The sequence below is a fragment of the Podarcis gaigeae genome (assembly GCF_964106915.1).
Source record: "Podarcis gaigeae genome assembly, chromosome: 2".
NCBI classification, from domain to species: Eukaryota; Metazoa; Chordata; class Lepidosauria; order Squamata; family Lacertidae; genus Podarcis; species Podarcis gaigeae.
The window spans coordinates 108344608-108361852 of NC_139679.1; the positions used below are offsets into that span (position 1 = coordinate 108344608).

The 17245-nt window shown below is 46.9% G+C and overlaps 1 protein-coding gene and 2 long non-coding RNA genes across 7 annotated transcripts in view; 1 reads left to right on the forward strand and 2 right to left on the reverse strand.

Annotated features, from left to right (window-relative positions):
- LOC310838291 overlaps window positions 1-17161 on the reverse strand; it is a 51740-nt gene extending 34579 nt beyond the window's left edge. The window contains exon 1 of the long non-coding RNA XR_014560895.1: window positions 17107-17161. This is a non-coding gene — a long non-coding RNA (uncharacterized lncRNA). The remainder of the gene's footprint in view (window positions 1-17106) is intronic.
- On the forward strand, window positions 74-3376 carry LOC310838299. Its single transcript, XR_014560904.1, has 2 exons — window positions 74-2907; window positions 3230-3376. It is a non-coding gene; the product is annotated as an uncharacterized lncRNA (long non-coding RNA).
- Window positions 7767-15937, reverse strand: LOC310837691 (uncharacterized protein). 5 transcript variants are annotated; one of them, XM_083724676.1, is made up of 5 exons: window positions 15742-15937; window positions 13015-13128; window positions 11164-11196; window positions 9871-10545; window positions 7767-8739 (listed from the first exon to the last, which is right to left on the reverse strand). In XM_083724676.1, exons 2-5 carry the CDS (start codon window positions 13046-13048, stop codon window positions 8198-8200), a joined length of 1284 nt encoding a protein of 427 aa, XP_083580802.1. In that variant the 5' UTR covers window positions 13049-13128; window positions 15742-15937; the 3' UTR covers window positions 7767-8197. The 5 variants fall into 5 exon arrangements, with proteins under 5 accessions (XP_083580802.1, XP_083580805.1, XP_083580804.1 ...); XM_083724679.1 differs by having other exon boundaries at window positions 9871-10850; window positions 11164-12140; window positions 12389-13128; window positions 15742-15922; XM_083724678.1 differs by having other exon boundaries at window positions 9871-10850; window positions 15742-15910.
- Window positions 17162-17245: the final 84 nt, after the last annotated feature.

Below are 17245 nucleotides of genomic sequence, written 5' to 3' on the forward strand. Positions count from 1 at the left end.
CTCGCTTGTTACATAAACAAAAGGCTCAGCAGCCACTCTGACTATCTAGAAGCAGATTTGTAGACTCCCTGGAAAAGCCTAGGCTTAGATCAGGATCTCTGGCCCTCCAGATGTGGTTGGACTCCAGCTCACATCATTGCAGATCAGTGGATGTGCTGGCTGGGGCTGATGGGAGCCCAACAACATCTGCAGTTGTCTAGGCATGGATAACCTCAAGATTAGAGTACTGCAACACCCTCTATGTAGGGCTACCCTTGAGGTTGGCCCAGGTGGTACAGAAGATGGCAAGGTCGCTTCTGGGGGGAAATTACAGCCAGCCACTTGGCTTGCGGGGTTTGACCTGGCTGCTAATTTATTAAATTTATATACTGCCCCTTCATCCAAATCTCAGCATAAAAATATAAAACAAAAACACAAAATGCATAATAGAAGAACAAAACAAAACGAGCCCATAACCCCACTCTCCCAGAAACACATTTAAAAGCTAATCTGCTACCAGTTCAAGGTGTATCAAACATATAAGGCCCTATGCAGCTCAGGACCAGATTACTTGAGAGACCACCACCTCCCTTATATACCCAGTATGTAAGCCATAGAGTTTTTTCTGCATGTTCAGAAGTATCAGAAACTTGCTCCACAGTAACGCAGAGCAAAGCTTTATGTCTGGCTGCCCCTGTCCTGTGGAACTGCATTCTTGCAAACATGACTCTCTGCACTTTTCAGAAACAATTGAAGACATTTTTCTTCTGACAAAGACTTCCTAGCTAGATGAATGTCTCTGTTATGTGTGTCTACTTTGTGCCATTTTTAAATGTATCTGCTGTTAGTTTTTCTTAATGCACCTGTTATTAACTGTTTCAAATGCTGTTACTGTTTTCAAATGTATCTGCTATTATTTTCTATGTTGTCTTCATCCATTTTTACTGCTTTTTGTTTGTCGCCTTCAAGATGTGTGTTGAAAGCGATTAATGCATTCTCATTGAGGGAGAAAGGTTTCCCATCCCTGCTCAAGATGATCAATAACACCACGGCAATGTTGTGACTTTATGAAGACAAATTGAAAAAACAAACTACAATGCTGAAAGTGTATTTATAACATTTTACATTTAATTACTGAAAGCTCCCATAGATTAGCCATCAAGGAGAAAATTTTAGCTTCCTCGGGGATGTGCTTTAAAAAAAATTAACTTTGGGGGAAGGTTTTTGAAAACAAGACCCAACACTAGAGGGGGGGCATTGAAAAAGGCTCTCTACCCCCCACCTGCAGTCGTACAGTCCAGAATCACATCATCTTAAGTTTTTCATTCTGCTGTATGTGTAGTTAAGAGCAGGTCAGCTGTTTCGGCAGCAAACTACAGTCCTATATATGCTTAAATTGAAGAGTTAAGTACCAGTGAATTCAAAGGAACTTCCTTCTGAGTAAACATACACAGCTTTGTGTTTTAAGGCCTTACAAATGTGGGGCATGTGTCTTCCGAGTCTTTTCTTTGCCTGCCTATAGAAAAATTTCTGTTCACAACTGTGCATGTATATCAAATACAATTATTGGGCCAGCCTGACGGTATCAAAAGTTGGGGTTGATGGGGATTATGGCACAGCAACAACTCCAGGGCCAAAACTTTCCCACCCCCGTGCTCTAAATTACCCTATTTTGCATACAAGCATTTTCCAGTTCAAATTTTCCAGAAAACCCATAGTATTAGCTACACATGCAGAAGAGGTGGTAGAATACTGAAGCCCACCACTTCAGATTGCTGCCGGGATTATACAGGGTTAAAATAAAAATAAATGCATAACACACTCCCTGAAATTAAAACACATAGCACATCAGGGATGGAAGTTCTAGCCAAGCCTCTCACCTGCTGTGCTGGTTTTCTACTTGAAGGGAACTTTTTATGTAGAACATTAAAAACACCACCACCCATACAAACACATGGTCTCCCGATCTGCAGCTTGAAGTGGTCCAGCTCACTTGACCAACTCATTGTGCTGCAGGAGGAGGGAAGACCTCCTAGCGACAGGAGCACTGATGCAAATACTGGAAGACTTAACAGTACAATCCAAGGCCTGTTTACCTGCTATATTCAGCAGGGCTTAATCCCAGGTAAGTGTGCATAGGATTGCAGCGTAAGAGTGAGTGAAATAGGAAACAGTATTGGGAGGCAGTGGACAAAATAGGCATTAAATAGGAAACAAAAACACAACCTGGTGGAACAATGCTCAAAATTGTAGGAGAGAAAAAATGGGAGTTTTAAAAAGCAATTTTAACCAAAAATGGGTAAAAATTGTAGGGGAGAGAAACAACAGTGACAACTGTGGTTGTCTGCTATAGAGTGCCAAGCCAGACTGAAGACTCGGATGATACCTTCCTAGAGCAGATTAACAAACATTCAAAAAGGAGAGAAATCGTAATCACGGGGGACAACTTGCCCGTTATCTGTTGGGACTCAAACTCTGCCAAGAGTGTAAGGTCTGGCAAATTCCTCCATTGCATCGCTGACAATTTAATTTCTCAGAAGATGGAAGAACCAGCAAGGGGACTTGGACTTGGTCCTCATCAATAGGGAAGAACTGATGGATGAAGCTGAGGTGCTCGGAAACATGGGAGGAAGTGATCATGTTCTCTTGGGTTTCAGGATACAGAGGCAAGGGAAAACTGAGTCGGACTCACACTCTGGACTTTAAGTAGGCCAATTTTGATAAAACTGAAGGAGATACTGGGTTTGATCCCATGGTCAGAAATACTCAATGAGAAGGGAGTCCAAGGATGGGAGTTTCTAAAAGGAGAAATATTGAAGGTCCAAATGCAGACAATACCAACAAGAAAGAAAAGTAGGAGGCATCTAAGGAAACTGGTGTGGCTGCATAAGGAACTTACACATGAGCTGAAAGTTAAGAATGGCATGTGTAAGAAATGTTACAGATAGGTAGCCGTGTTGGTCTGCCATGGTCAAAACAAAAAAAATTCCTTCCAGTAGCACCTTAAAGACCAACTAAGTTAGTTCTTGGTATGAGCTTTCGTGTGCATGCACACTTCTTCAGATACACGGAAGTGTATCTGAAGTGTATCTGAAGAAGTGTGCATGCACACGAAAGCTCATACCAAGAACTAACTTAGTTGGTCTTTAAGGTGCTACTGGAAGGAATTTTTTTTATGTGTAAGAAATGAAAGAATGGGGAAATCACACAGGAAAAGTATACATGAGTAGCCAACAGTTGCAGGGGAAAGTCAGGCTGGCTAGAGCTCAGAGTGAGCTCAGGCTTTCAAGAGAGCTTAAAAATAATAATAAAAGGTTTCTTTGGCTATGTCCGAAGAAAGAGGAAAAACAAGCAAGTAGTTGGTCCTCTGTGTGGGGAACAGAGAGAAATGCTATTGGGTGGCAGAGAAAAGGCGGAACTACTCAACACCTACTTTGCCTCTGTCTTCACCCAAAAGGAAAGTGATGCCCAACCTGGTGATAACGGAATAAATGATGTAATGAGGGAGCTGCAGCCCAAGATAGGAAAAGAGGTAGTAAGGGAACACCTAGCTACTTCAAATGAATTCAAATCTCCAGGGCCTGATGAGCTGCATCCAAGGGTACTAAAGGAGTTTGTGGATGTAATTTCAGAGCCTTTGTCTTTGAGAATTCTTGGAGAACAGGTGAGGTGCTACAGACTTGAGGCAGGCAAATAATAATAATAATATAATAATAATTTATTATTTATACCCCGCCCATCTGGCTGGGTTTCCCCAGCCACTCTGGGCGGCTTCCAAAAGAATATTAAAATACTGTGATCCATCAAACATTAAAAGCTTCCCTAAACAGGGCTGCCTTCAGATGTCTTCTAAAAGTCAGATAGTTGTTTATTTCCTTGACATCTGGTGGGAGGGTGTTCCACAGGGAGGGCGCCACTACCGAGAAGGCCCTCTGCCTGGTTCCCTGTAACTTGGCTTCTCGCAGTGAGGGAACCGCCAGAAGGCCCTTGGTGCTGGACCTCAATGTCCGGGTAGAACGATGGGGGTGGAGACGCTCCTTCAGGTATACCTGGCTGAGGCCGTTTAGGGCTTTAAAGGTCAGCACCAACACTTTGAATTGTGCTCGGAAACATACTGGGAGCCAATGTAGGTCTTTCAAGACCGGTGTTATATGGTCTCGGCAGCCGCTCCCAGTCACCAGTCTGCCTGCTGCGTTCTGGATTAGTTGTAGTTTCCGGGTCGCCTTCAAAGGTAGCCCCACGTAGAGCGCATTGCAGTAGTCCAAGCGGGAGATAACCAGAGCATGCACCACTCTGGCGAGGCAGTCCGCAGGCAGATAGGGTCTCAGCCTGCGTACCAGATGGAGCTGGTAAACAGCTGCCCTGGACACGGATTTAACCTGTGCCTCCATGGACAGCTGTGAGTCCAAAATGACTCCCAGGCTGCGCACCTGGTCCTTCAGGGGCACAGTTACCCCATTCAGGACCAGGGAATCCTCCACACCTGCCCGCCTCCTGTCGCCCAGAAACAGTGCTTCTGTCTTGTCAGGATTCAATCTCAATCTGTTAGCCGCCATCCACCCTCCAACCACCTCCAGACACTCACACAGGACCTTCACCGCCTTCACTGGTTCTGATTTGAAAGAGAGGTAGAGCTGGGTATCATCCGCATACTGATGAACACCCAGCCCAAACCTCCTGATGATCTCTCCCAGCGGCTGCATGTAGATGTTGAAAAGCATGGGGGAGAGGACAGAACCCTGAGGCACCCCACAAGTGAGAGCCCAGGGGTCTGAACACTCATCCCCCCCCCACTTTCTGAACACGGCCTAGGAGGAAGGAGCGGAACCACTGTATGACAATGCCCCCAGCTCCCACCCCCTCAAGACGGTCCAGAAGGATGTTATGGTTGATGGTATCAAACGCCGCTGAGATCTCCAGGAGAACTAGGAAACAGCTCTCACCTTTGTCCCTAGCCCACTGGAGATCATCAACCAGTGCGACCAATGCAGTTTCAGTCCCGTGATGAGGCCTGAATCCCGACTGGAAGGGATCCAAATGGTCCGCTTCTTCCAGACGTGCCTGGAGTTGTTCAGCAACCACTCGCTCAATCACCTTGCCCAAGAATGGAAGATTTGAGACTGGGCGATAGTTGGCCATCATGGCCGTATCTAAAGATGGTTTTTAAAGAAGCGGTTTAATAACCGCCTCTTTCAGCGGGTCTGGGAAGACTCCCTCATGGAGGGAAGCATTCACCACCCCACGAAGCCCATCGCCCAGTCCTTCCTGGATAGCTTTTATAAGCCAGGATGGGCAAGGATCAAGGAGACAGGTGGTTGGTTTCACTTGTCCAAGCAGCCTGTCCACATCCTTGGAGATAACAGATTGGAATTGATCCCACGCAATTTGACTAGACAGAACTCTAGCACTCTCCTGCCCCGGCCCTGCTCCCACGGTGGTGTCTACCTCTTCCCGAATCTGAGCGACTTTATCTGCAAAAAACTTTGCAAAATCATTGCAGGAGATCATGTGGCCCGTACTGGGCCCCGATGTAGCAGGTGGTTCCGCTAAATTGCGGACCACCTGAAAAAAGTCTCCTGCTGCTGTTTTCTGCAGATGCAATAGAGGCGGTGAAGAAGATGTTGTCTCCATCTTCAAAAAGGGGGGAAAGGAAGACCTACGTAACTACCGACCAGTGAGCCTGACATCAATATCGGGGAAGGTACTATAACAGATAATTCAACAGTCGGTCTGTGAGTGTTTAGAAAAGGATGCTGTGATTACTAAGACCCAGCATGGGTTTCACAAAAATAAGTCATGCCAGACCAATATGATATCTTTGATGGAATTACAAACTTGGTAGGTCAGGGAAATGCTGTGGACATAGTGTATCTTGATTTCAGTAAAGCTTTTGACAAAAAACCCCCATGATATTCTCGCGAGGAAGCTGGTAAAATGTGGGTTGAACAAGGTAACTATTAGGTGGATTTGAAGCTGGTTGACTGACTGAACCCAGAGTACGCATTAATGGTTCGTCATCCTGGAAAATAGTGACAAGTGGGGTGTCACAGGGTTCTGTCCTGGGCCCCCTGTTGTTTAACATCTTTATAAATGACTTGGATGAAGGAATCGAGGGGATGCTCATCAAATTTGAAGATGACACCAAGATGGGAGAGGTAGCTAATGCCGCAGAATCAGAATTCAAAATGAACTTAACAGATTGGAGAACTGGGAACTGCAAGCTAACAAAATGAATTTCAGTAGGGACAAATGTAAGGTTCTGACTTGGGCAGCAAGAACCAGATACACAAATATAGGATGGGGGACACCTGGCTTGCTAGCAGTACATGTGAAAAGGATCTAGGGGTTTTGGTGGGCCACAAACTTAACATGAGACAACAGTGTGATGCAGCAGCAAAAAAAGCTAATGCTATTCTAGAATGCATCAAGAGAAGTATAGTGTCCAGATCAAGGGAAGTCATAGTACCGCTCTATTCTGCCTTAGTCAAACCACACTTGGAATACTGTGTCCAATTCTGGGCACTACAATTTAAGAAGGATGTTGAAAAGCTGGAACGTGAACCAAGATGATCAAAGGTCTGGAAACTATGAGGAGCTCCTAATGGAGCTGGGAATGTTTAGCCTGGAAAAGAGGAGACTGAGAGGAGATATGATAGCCATCTTCAAATATCGTAAGGGCTGTCACACGGAGGAGGGAGCATGCTTGTTTTCTCCCGCTCTGGAGGGTAGGACTCGAACCAAAGACTTCAAGTTGCAAGACAGGAGATTGTGACTAAACATCAGGAAGAACTTCCTGACGGTAAGCACGGTTCAACAGTGGAACAGATTCCCACGAGAGGTAGTAGACTCTCCTTCCTCGGAGGTTTTTAAGCAGAGATTGGATGGCCATCTGTCATGGATGCTTTAGCTGAGTTTCCTGCATTGCAGGGATTGGAAGAGATGACACTTGGGGTCCCTTCCAACTCTATGATTCGATGGAACATAGGCATCCTTGAGCCAAAATCCAGGAAACTACAGCCTTGTGAGCCTAATGTCCTTTGGATACAAAGCGGTGTGAAAAATTACCGATGATAGACCGACAGTGGTGTGTGGTTGAGGATTGCTAAATCCTCTCCCTGCCCATTGGGTTTGACTGGAAGAAAAGTATTTGGAGTGGCAAATATGGGAGAGGTTCAGCTTCTTAGACCTTCAAGTCTGTTGCTTAGCAAACCACACCCTGCTCAATTCCTTGCTTTTGACCATCACCAGGCTACACATGTTGATGTTCTGCTGCTATCCATGTCTGGTTTGGTGCCTTAAACAAGCTATTTTTCTGCTTAGAAAAGGCGTTTGATGACGAACTCAAAAGGTCTGGAGCCTTGAGTGCTGCGGAGAAAAATTCAGGGCTGCTCAACATACACAAAACATAAAAGAGCTACCCATGGCAATTGGGAGGTAGTGGGTTGAAGGAAAAAGAGAGGTGCTTCTGAAGACAATGCATTTTTATAAGCTCTGAAATATATCACCAGAGGATGCACGAAAACAGTGTCTAAAAAGGATTATGTAAATGCATGCATGCCGCTTCTTTTGGTGAATATCAAGCACAGACTCAATTTTCAGAGATGGTTTAACCTTGACCAGATATGCAGGGTGGTAAGAACAGGAGAGAAAGATGCCACCAGAACCCCACCACGGACTCTTCTTTTCTCGAAAGGCAGAATGCTCAATTTGACAGAACTCCCATCTCTGACCCAGCGTAAGAATTCTCGGGATCTTTAAGATGCTCCCGGAAAACACGTGTTGAACGATTTGGAACAACAGTGCATCTTTATTTCTTTTTAAAAGATTACCTTCTTACAGGTAGCCGGTAATGTGTTAAGTGTAATTATTATTATTATTATTCGTTTTGTTTAAAAAAACTTGTACACATGTACATCAAACACTGCATTCCTCTGGAAACAAGACGGAAGGGAAACAGATGTAGGTACACTTAAAAAAAAAAAAAGGAAACCCCCCCCCAATAAGAATAAATTTAAATGTACATTGCTGGCAGCCGTTTCCGCACAACCGTTAGCGCTGTGGGGAGACACACGTGTAAATGTGGTGAAAACACATTCTAACTATGCAATAAGAAAAGCAATATATATGTTGTAACGAGAAGAACGAACAGCTGGAGGGATGGATTCCCCGCTCCCACAATGAGACTAAAAGGAGACGGGCCTCTCGGTTGTGGCAGTTTTCATTTCATTCGCTTCCGGGGAGAGACGTCTCCGTTGCTGGTGGCTGATTGCTGGGAAGCGAATGCGAGGCTGGAGGGGGAGGGGCAGGGCATCTCTTGGCCGTTTGAGGAGGTGGCCGCCGCATGCATCATGCTAGGGCCCGGGAAGTCGTAATACTGCGAAGGGTAGGGCGGACTGTATGACGTTCTGCCCCGTATGTCTTTCATAACTTCCAGGATGCCCTGCAACACGCTGGTCTGGCTGCTCAGCTGCTCCTTCAGCGTCTGGTCGCTCGATTCCAGGGCGCTGACGAGCCTCCCAATGTCCTCCGCGCTCTGCTCCATCTCGTCTTTGCGGGCCGAGAGATCCTCCTTGTAGGCACGCTCAAAGGAAGCCACCTCCTTGTGCGTGAGGTCAGACAGTGTCCGGACAAGTTCGCTGGTGGCCTGCGAGGTGACTTCCATGAGCTCCTTCAAGGTGTCCCCCCTCCTCTTCCTCTGCCGGCAACGGAGGTTGCGCATCCTCTCGGCGGCCGTCAGTGGTCGAGGGCGCAGGTTCGGCGCTGGAGGGGCAAACATCAGAAAGCAGGCTGAACAAAATGATGAATAATGCGACTTTGCAACAGCCTATCGCACGCTAATCTAAAACATTCATACGTGCACATGCCAACTTCCAGATTCCACGCAAAGCCACCCTAAAAATGTTTTTAAAAAAAAGGCAGATTCTGCAACTTCGCAGCACTGTTGGATTTCTGCAGATGTCTATATTTGCTTACTTATGATTCAACAAATTCTGTTAAGCAGAGAACTCCAGCTCCACCCTGAACTTTGAAGCCCAGCACTGTTACAACTTCAGAAATCTCACCAGGTTTTCCCCCAAGCATAATATTACCCATCCCAAATCGACTGAGGATTTGATTCCCCGGCTGCTGAAATTAAAGCTGTGTTTCTCAAGATCAGAAGTTGGCAAAAAAATTTAGCCGCGGGCCGGTCCACTGTCCCTCAGACCTTGTTGCAGGCTGAAGAAGCGGCACCGGCAGGGGGGAGCTGGAAGAAGAGGCGAGGGGGGCAAGTAGTCCTCCTCCCCACCCCCCAGCTGCTGCACTTACCTTCCCTGGGGCTGCTGCCACCACAATCACCAACGCTACTTCTCGTGGGTAGGCAGAGTGAGCTCGTCCGCTCAGCTCTCTGGCCCACAGGAGGACAAGGGCAGCGGCGGCAGCAGAGGGAAGATGAGCGGTGCAAAAGGGCTGGCTCCAGAGAGGGGCTGCTTAAAATGGCGCTAAGCCAGCCCCCTTCCTCCTCTAGGCAGGGCGGGGAGAGGCCAGGAGGAGGGAGGGAGGAGGCGCCACTGCAGTGTGTGTGGGGGAATGGAATGGCGCAGGGGGGGAAATGGCACAGCCCAAATGAACAGAATCCCCACGCCGATCCACAGACAGTCCGTGGGCCAAATCCTGAGTGCAATTGGGCCTGATCTGGCCCGTGGGCCTTAGTTTACTGACCGCTGCTCAAGATCCTCAGACTTCACTCCATTGCTCTGCACTTGGAAACAAGTGTGTGTGTGATAAAGCAACCCCTCCCTGTCCCAAAATTACTCAACCTGTCCAGAAGTCCACAGACAACTGAAACAAACCATGTACCATACCAAAGCCCACCCCCACTGCAGGCAAGCCACAATTCCAAACAAAACTCACCCGAAATCGAGTCATTGGATGGCAATGGATCTGTCGGAGTGCCAGGGCCGGCACTGCCGTCCATGGATATATCAGAGTTGGCTGCCGGAGACCCCACTTGGTTTTCCATGTTGGCTTCACTGTGCTGCGACCCAGCTGATTCTGGCAAGAGCAAGCAGTCCCCGTCCGGCTCTTCAAAAGTCCCTTTGTCGCCTTTCCCAACCGAGGAAGGCGGTTCGTAGGCAGGGTCCTGAGTCTCCCTGTGTTCCCGGCGCCGGCGGTCCACCGGTGGCCGCGCGTTGCTCCCTGAAAGCCGCGGAACGACCAGGTTTTGCTTGATGCAGAGGAACCGGTTGAGCTCTTCGTAGTACGGCCACACTCGGCGCCCGTGGCCGGCGTTGCTGTTGCCGTCCACTATCTCTTTGAAGCCGCGCCGTAGCACTTTGGCCCGCTCGCGGCACTGCTCCCAGTCCCGGTTGTAACCCCGGGCTCGCATTTCGTCCGCGATCCACTGGAACTGCGCGACCGTGCGGTAGTTGGACGCCAGGGCACTCTGCACAGCGTCGTCGCCCCAAACCTGGATGAAGGCCCGGGTTTCCTCGTCGGTCCAAACGGGCTGGCGCCTCGATTTCGTGGCAGACGAAGAGCCCTGCGAAGAAGCTGCCATTGTGCCGTGGTTCGGCATCGGCACCGTCTCTGGAAGGGTATCAGACAACATGGTGTGCTCCGAGGGTGACCCGGCCAATACCGGCGGCAGGAATTTGTTTTTAAAATGGCAGCAGGAAACTTTCTCAACTGGGGCGCAGTAAAAAGAGCACTAGCGGGAAGGAGGGGGAGTGTAACAAGGAAGCTCCTAACGATAGAGTGCGGATAGAGAGAGGCGGGACGCTCTGTACAATGCACTCTATGGTCACGCTGGCAACTCCCCCGCTGAGACATGTGCACCTCCCACAAACGTTACGAGAGACACGCGTCTCGCATCTTTGTTCCCGCAAGTTGGCCTGCAAAGAAAACACGTGTGACCTCGAGGAAATGGCACGGGAGTCTGCATTCCGACATGCGAAAAAAAAGATACGTGACAACGGTGCGATACACGTGTCTAGCGTAACGTGTGAAGCGATCTTAAAAGCTCCATCCCTCTTTAACCTCCACTATTCTAAGCCCCTGACCAGAAAAAACAACAACATATATTAAAAACAAAGTTAAGGAAAATTTTTGTAACAGATTCCAATCGCGTAACAGTTTAAGAGCAGCTTTCTAGACACACCTGCCTTTACCCTAGCCTGATCGACATGCAAAAGAACAATTACTCACCTGTGTAACTGCCATCTGTTGAAATGTAGGCCGCTCGGGGAGAAAAGAGAAACAGGCAAAATTAGAGGTGAAGACTTCTGGATCTCTTATGAGCAATACTGGTGGGAAAAGGTGACTGAAAGTCACAAGGAAAGGGCAATTAATGGAACAACTATCCCATGAGACCAAAAGCACTGGAAATGTGGTTTTTTTGAAACAAAAACGAGATGAAACAGATTTTTAGGAATCTAAATTTTACACCAAATACCCATTAAAGCCAAAATAAATCCCAAGCTGGTGCTAGGGATTTTTCTGAATAATTGGAATTCTGATTTCACTGTTAGGAAGCAGTCACCGTATAGTTTATTTGGCTGAGCAAACTCTGAAGTGTTGCTCAATCCAGAAAAGCACCATCCTTTTGATCGTGGGCAAATGCCATAAATCTCAGCTGACTGAAAACCAACTCAGATGCTACAAGGTATTAAGCTCCTCCTTCCAAGGTGTTTTGGAACTCCTCCCACTATTCAGGCTGCTTTCCATAGTAGGCAACAGGCAGCAGTTGCTGCTCGTCTATGAAGAGCAAGGATCTCATCCAGGTAACCAGACAAGGAAACTTCTGTACCCTTTAAGATTCTCTGTGCTTTTGCCCTCGTAAGCCATCTATGTGCCACAGATCTCCAACACAGATATGAATGGGGCAAAAAAAACCCAACAGCAACTGTTGTGGGCTTGTACCTTTTATGACCTTATTTGCAAAGCTGCCTTCAAGCACTCTCAACTCACCTTGCTCTGTGCTCCTGGGAACAGCAGCTTCAGTCACTCTCTAGTACAGGCATAGGCAAACTCGGCCCTCCAGATGTTTTGAGACTACAACTCCCATCATCCCTAGCTAACAGGACCACTAGTCAGGTATGATGGGAGTTGTAGTCCCAAAACATCTGGCAGGCGAGTTTGCCTATGCCGGCTCTAGTAGCTCTAACCCCCTTTTTTGTGGACCACTAGAAGAAGAAGAAGAAGAGTTTGGATTTGATATCCCGCCTTTCACTCCCCTTCAGGAGTCTCCAAGCGGCTAACATTCTCCTTTCCCTTCCTCCCCCACAACTAACACTCTGTGAGGTGAGTGGGGCTGAGAGACTTCACAGAAGTGTGACTGGCCCAAGGTCACCCAGCAGCTGCATGTGGAGGAGCGGAGACACGAACCCGGTTCACCAGATTACGTGACTACCGCTCTTAACCACTACACCACACTAGGGGCTGACTCTCTGCTAACAAATGGGAGAAATCTCCTCTTCCCATTGGCTTGTGAAAAGCTGTCAGCAGGGGCAGGCAAGTTCACCAACAGGACAGCAGCTGCCAATGCCAGTTGACATGGGGTGTCTCCTCCTTCCAAATGCTCCATGAATTTGTGGAATAAGCAACTAATCGAAATTTAGAATTATTAGGGTCCACTTTTCAGGTACACATCCACTACAGGAACAATTTCTAAACATATCTAAGCACTCCTGAGTCTTCACAGTGCCTGCATTCATGCTCCATGTGCAGCTCCCCGATCTTTTTAGGTCAGTGCAGCATGACAGCCAAGCCAAGGTTTGCCTTAGCATGTTGGCTCAACCAGAGATCACAGCTAAGGTCTGTCATTTAACCATGATCTGTACCAAACGGCTACATATCACAGTTAAAAAGGAGGAACCATAACCATGATACTCGGTTCAGTAGATACACTAGGCTTAGATACCTAAAAAGACCAGGGAGGAGGAAGGGGGGTTCATGCTCCTTGCTGGGATCCAACGGGTTTGTGTGATCAGTTAGCCATACTGTGGCTTACCACCGGGACATGCAGAACCATTACAACGAGACGTAAGAGATCCTTACCCAAGGAAGTCACATCCTCGCCATTCTCTTCCATGATCTCCCTAGATCTCCCCTTCTCACTTTCCCTCCCCCCTCCTGTGCTTTGAGCAGAGTCTTCAAGAAGGCGTTCAGCCCCTGCAACAGACAACAGAAAAAGCCCATTAAACCCCACTGCACAAGCCACCAAGCAGGGATCACTGATTAGGGGCATTGATATTGCTGTAGAGCCTAGCAGAAGAGTTTTTCAACTTTTGGCAGGGATAGGCAATCCACTTCCTTCTGGAATAAATGCAAAGACAGAAGGCACTGAAATTAGGGATGAAATCCTTTACTCTCACTTGAGAGGACACTGCGCTAAACACAGTACATTTAGCACACAGTACTGGGCTGGAACTGACTTATTGCCTTTCCTATACTAGCAGGGCGTTGCCGGTAAAGCTTTTGCTACAAACAAATTAGCCTCAGATGACTCTTAAATTGGGTTTGCCAGTTGGCACTTATCAATGTGTAGCTCTATTTACGACCAGCAATACAATAACAGTAGTGTCAAAACTTTCTGTACTAATTTCTTACAAGCACCCAAGGCCATCTAAAGTCAAATGAACTGAAATGAACTGTAAACACGGAAAAGAGCTACAAAACAAATCACATAAACATTGTCAGTTACATTTTACTGGTTTTTTAAAAAAACTTCTATTGTACACTATTCTGGTCTTGTTAATGAGGAGCAGCAGCATATAATTATTTTAAATATATATATATAGTTATTTACTTTTTTCTTGTTACCTAATTAGGTCCAAATGTCTTACATTCAGAAACATAAATACATTATACTATATAGAAATATCATATAATTTAAGTAATAAAAAAAGTATATGAGTATGATAACAAATGGCTGCTATTCTCTTAGCTTAGGTTGCTCTCTCCCAGCTTCCTCTTTTGCTAAGTCCAGTTTATATATTTTAACTCCGATGATGCTCTAAACATTGTTTTTGCTTATTACAATATAAACCTACTCACAAAAACGATTCTCTATTTTATTGACATTGCAGCCTCAGCACACAATATTACTCTTTTTTTGCCAGCATAAACTACTCATGTTTGGGGCTGTGCAGTATCTATATGTCTGTCTTCTCCCATATAAAGTCCTACTCATTTAGTAGCTACACTCAACAGGCATCAACTTGTGACTGCCCTAATTCCTTTACTTGTATTCCGTTGAATTTATATGAAAACACAAAACAAACAGAATCTGATATTCACCAGAATTGTTACCTTAATTCAGGGGTCAACAACCTTTCCGAGCTTAAGGACACATTAGCAAAGTGGAGAAACAGTTGTGGGCACCACAATCAAGTTCACACCACAATCTATTCTATTAGCTACAACAGAATGCTCTTTTCAAGCCTAATTTTAGCTGGCAGAGCAGACCCTAAGGGTGCCTCTGTGGGACACATGGACCCACGTTGGCACGCTTCACTTTAATTGTACCAACTTCTGGGTTCTTCCTTTCCCAGTTAATACAGTTCTGCTTTGCTTACTGGAGTGCTTCGATTCCACCTTTCAGCAAGATCCAATTTTAACATTAACTTCCTCTACAGAACAAAGTTTTCAGACAATCCAAACTCAGGGACAAAGATATACTTTTGCTCCCAATTATTTAATCTCACTCATAACAAGCTGCATGGCTCATCAGAGAGACATTAGAATGATACATTCTCTCCCACTCAGGTACCCAGAACCTTTACTCTTTTTGCTGTCAACACCTACTGTCAATGACCTACTTTACAGGGTTGTTGTAAAGATTCATAAGCAATGTATGAGTGCTGTGGCTCTTTTCAGCAGCAAGTAAAGACCGGTTTAGAAAACATTTCCCATGTCCCTTAGATCTTTTACACTCCTGTCATCTCCCTCCGGATTTGCACTAGCCTCCTTTTCCCTTCCCTTTTATGGCTTCACAACAACCCACTGTGGGGAACTTCTGCTATTAAGGACACAGCACAGAGAAGTGTGAGGAAACTGTTAAAAAAACAAATAACCGGAGCGATCGATTCCACCCTGACCGGGGAGGAAGAGAGAAAAACAACAAAAAACACGCAAATAAAGCTGGTGCCAGGGCATGCAATAATTGCAGCGGTTATTATGACTCACCTCCCACTCCCACCCGCCTTCCTCAGCGCGATGGGGGGGGGGGGAGATATGTTTCTCCAAAAAGCCGGAAGTGGCGGCGGTGTGAAAGCCTGACACAACCCACTCCTAGACACATTCACACGTACACCCGTCCTCGCAAGGTCCGAATAATAATAATAATAATAATAAATAGTGATGATAATAATAGTAGTAATAGTTATAATAATAATAATAGTGATGATAATAATAGTGATGATAATAATAACAGTAGTAATAATTATAATAGTAATAATAATTTCTTTTACTTGAGTCGCTCTCCTGGGCATCCCCTCTCCCTCACCTCTCCACGTCGGGGGCTCTTTCCAAAGAGACAAAAGGCGGGTCCCACAAGCAGGGTCTCCCTTTTCTTTTAACCCCCCACCCCACCCTTTGCCCCCTCCTTCCCCCTCCCCAAGACCCTCCCCCCAACATTCCTCCTCCCGCCCTCCAACCCCGCCCATTCCTGGCACTTTCCCTCAGATCTCTCCTCCCCCCGCCCCCCCCCCCGCCGCCCCGCTTTTAAAAACACAACTGCAAGTATGGAAGAAAGCCCGAAACTCCGCCGGGGCCTCCACCTACACAGCCAAGGGCTCTCGGAGGACGCGAAGAGCCTGGAGCTGGGCCGCTTCCCCCCCGCCGCCGCCTACGCCGCCGTCCCCCGGAAGAGTCCCCGCTGCTCGGGCGGCCTCAGGGAGAGCTGGCGCCGAGGCCTCCTCGGGCTGCAACAAACCCCAATATGGTGGCCGCGCAGCTGCCGAGGCCGGAAGTCCGCCGCTGACCGAGGCTTCGGAGCGGGGAGCGAGAAGAGAGAGAGAGGCAGGAAACGGGGGCAGGCGGAGGGATCTCGCCTCCGCAGGGAACAGCGGCCTCTGCTGGCGGGAGGCCGGGGAAGCGCCGATCGAGGACCAGCCACTGGCTGGGGGTGAAGATGTCCCTGTTTTCATCGGAGAAATGTTGGAGGGTGTGGGACCCCGGAAGCATCTGAAGGCAGCCCTGTCTAGGGAAGGGGGTTAATTATTTTTTTTTAAAAATATTTTGTTTTATTGTGTTTTTATATATGTTGGAAGCTTCCCAGAGTGGATGTGGCAACCCTGTTGGGTGGGTGGGTGGGGTATAAACAGTAGTAATAATAATAGTAGTATTAATAATAGTATTAATAAATAGTGGGGTATTACTACTACTACAACAACAACAACAACAACAACAGAATAGAATAGAATAACAACAACAACAATAGAATAGAATGTCCCTATGAGTATAAATATGGGACGCGGGTGGCGCTGTGGGTTAAACTGTTATGTACTGAAGTTCTCACCCTGGGCCAGCAGGGGGATACTGTGGATAGTTTTCACTAAGGTCCACATGTGCAAATAAGGGATTGAAAGTGACTTTCAGTGATTGGATAGTTACAGAAAGTGGTTACTGTTGCGTTCTAGTAGAGCTCTATATAAGCAGGCTGGCTGAAGCCTTCAGTTCAGTTCTGTTCTGGCCTGTGAATAAACAAGAGCTGTTTGAAGAATCGCTGTGTCGTCTGATATGTTCACCCACAACTTAACATAAACCACAGAGCCTAGGGCTTGCCAATCAGAAGGTCGGCGGTTTGAATCCCCGCAACGGGGTGAGCTTGCTCGGTCCCTGCTCCTGTCAACCTAGCAGTTCAAAAGCACGTCAAAGTGCAAGTAGATAAATAGGTACTGCTCTGGCGGGAAGGTAAATGGCGTTTCCATGCGCTGCTCTGGTTCGCCAGAAGCGGTTTAGTCATGCTGGCCACATGACCCAGAAGCTGTAGGCCGGCTCCCTCAGCCAATAAAGCGAGTTGAGCGCCGCAACCCCAGAGTCAGCCACGACTGGACCTAATGGTTAGGGGTCCCTTTACCTTTACCTTTATGAGTATAAATAGTAAAATCATCATCATCATCATAGAATCTTAGAGTTGGAAGGGACCCAAGGGTCATCTAGTCCAACCCCCTGAATTGCACGAATCTCAGCTAAAGCATCCATGACAGATGAAAAATCCATGACACCTGTGAAATAATAATAATAATAATAATAATATAGTGTCCCTCTTTTCATCGGATAAATG

Coding starts and splice junctions, on each gene's coding strand:
- LOC310837691 (XM_083724675.1), bottom strand. CDS start 13,204: ATGCCCCTAATCAGTGATCCCTGCTTGGTGGCTTGTGCAGTGGGGTTT. Junction 11,197..13,014: donor CGAGGATGTGACTTCCTTGG/GTAAGGATCTCT, acceptor TTTCTCCCCGAG/CGGCCTACATTTCAACAGAT. Junction 8,740..9,870: donor ATCCAATGACTCGATTTCGG/GTGAGTTTTGTT, acceptor TTGCCCCTCCAG/CGCCGAACCTGCGCCCTCGA.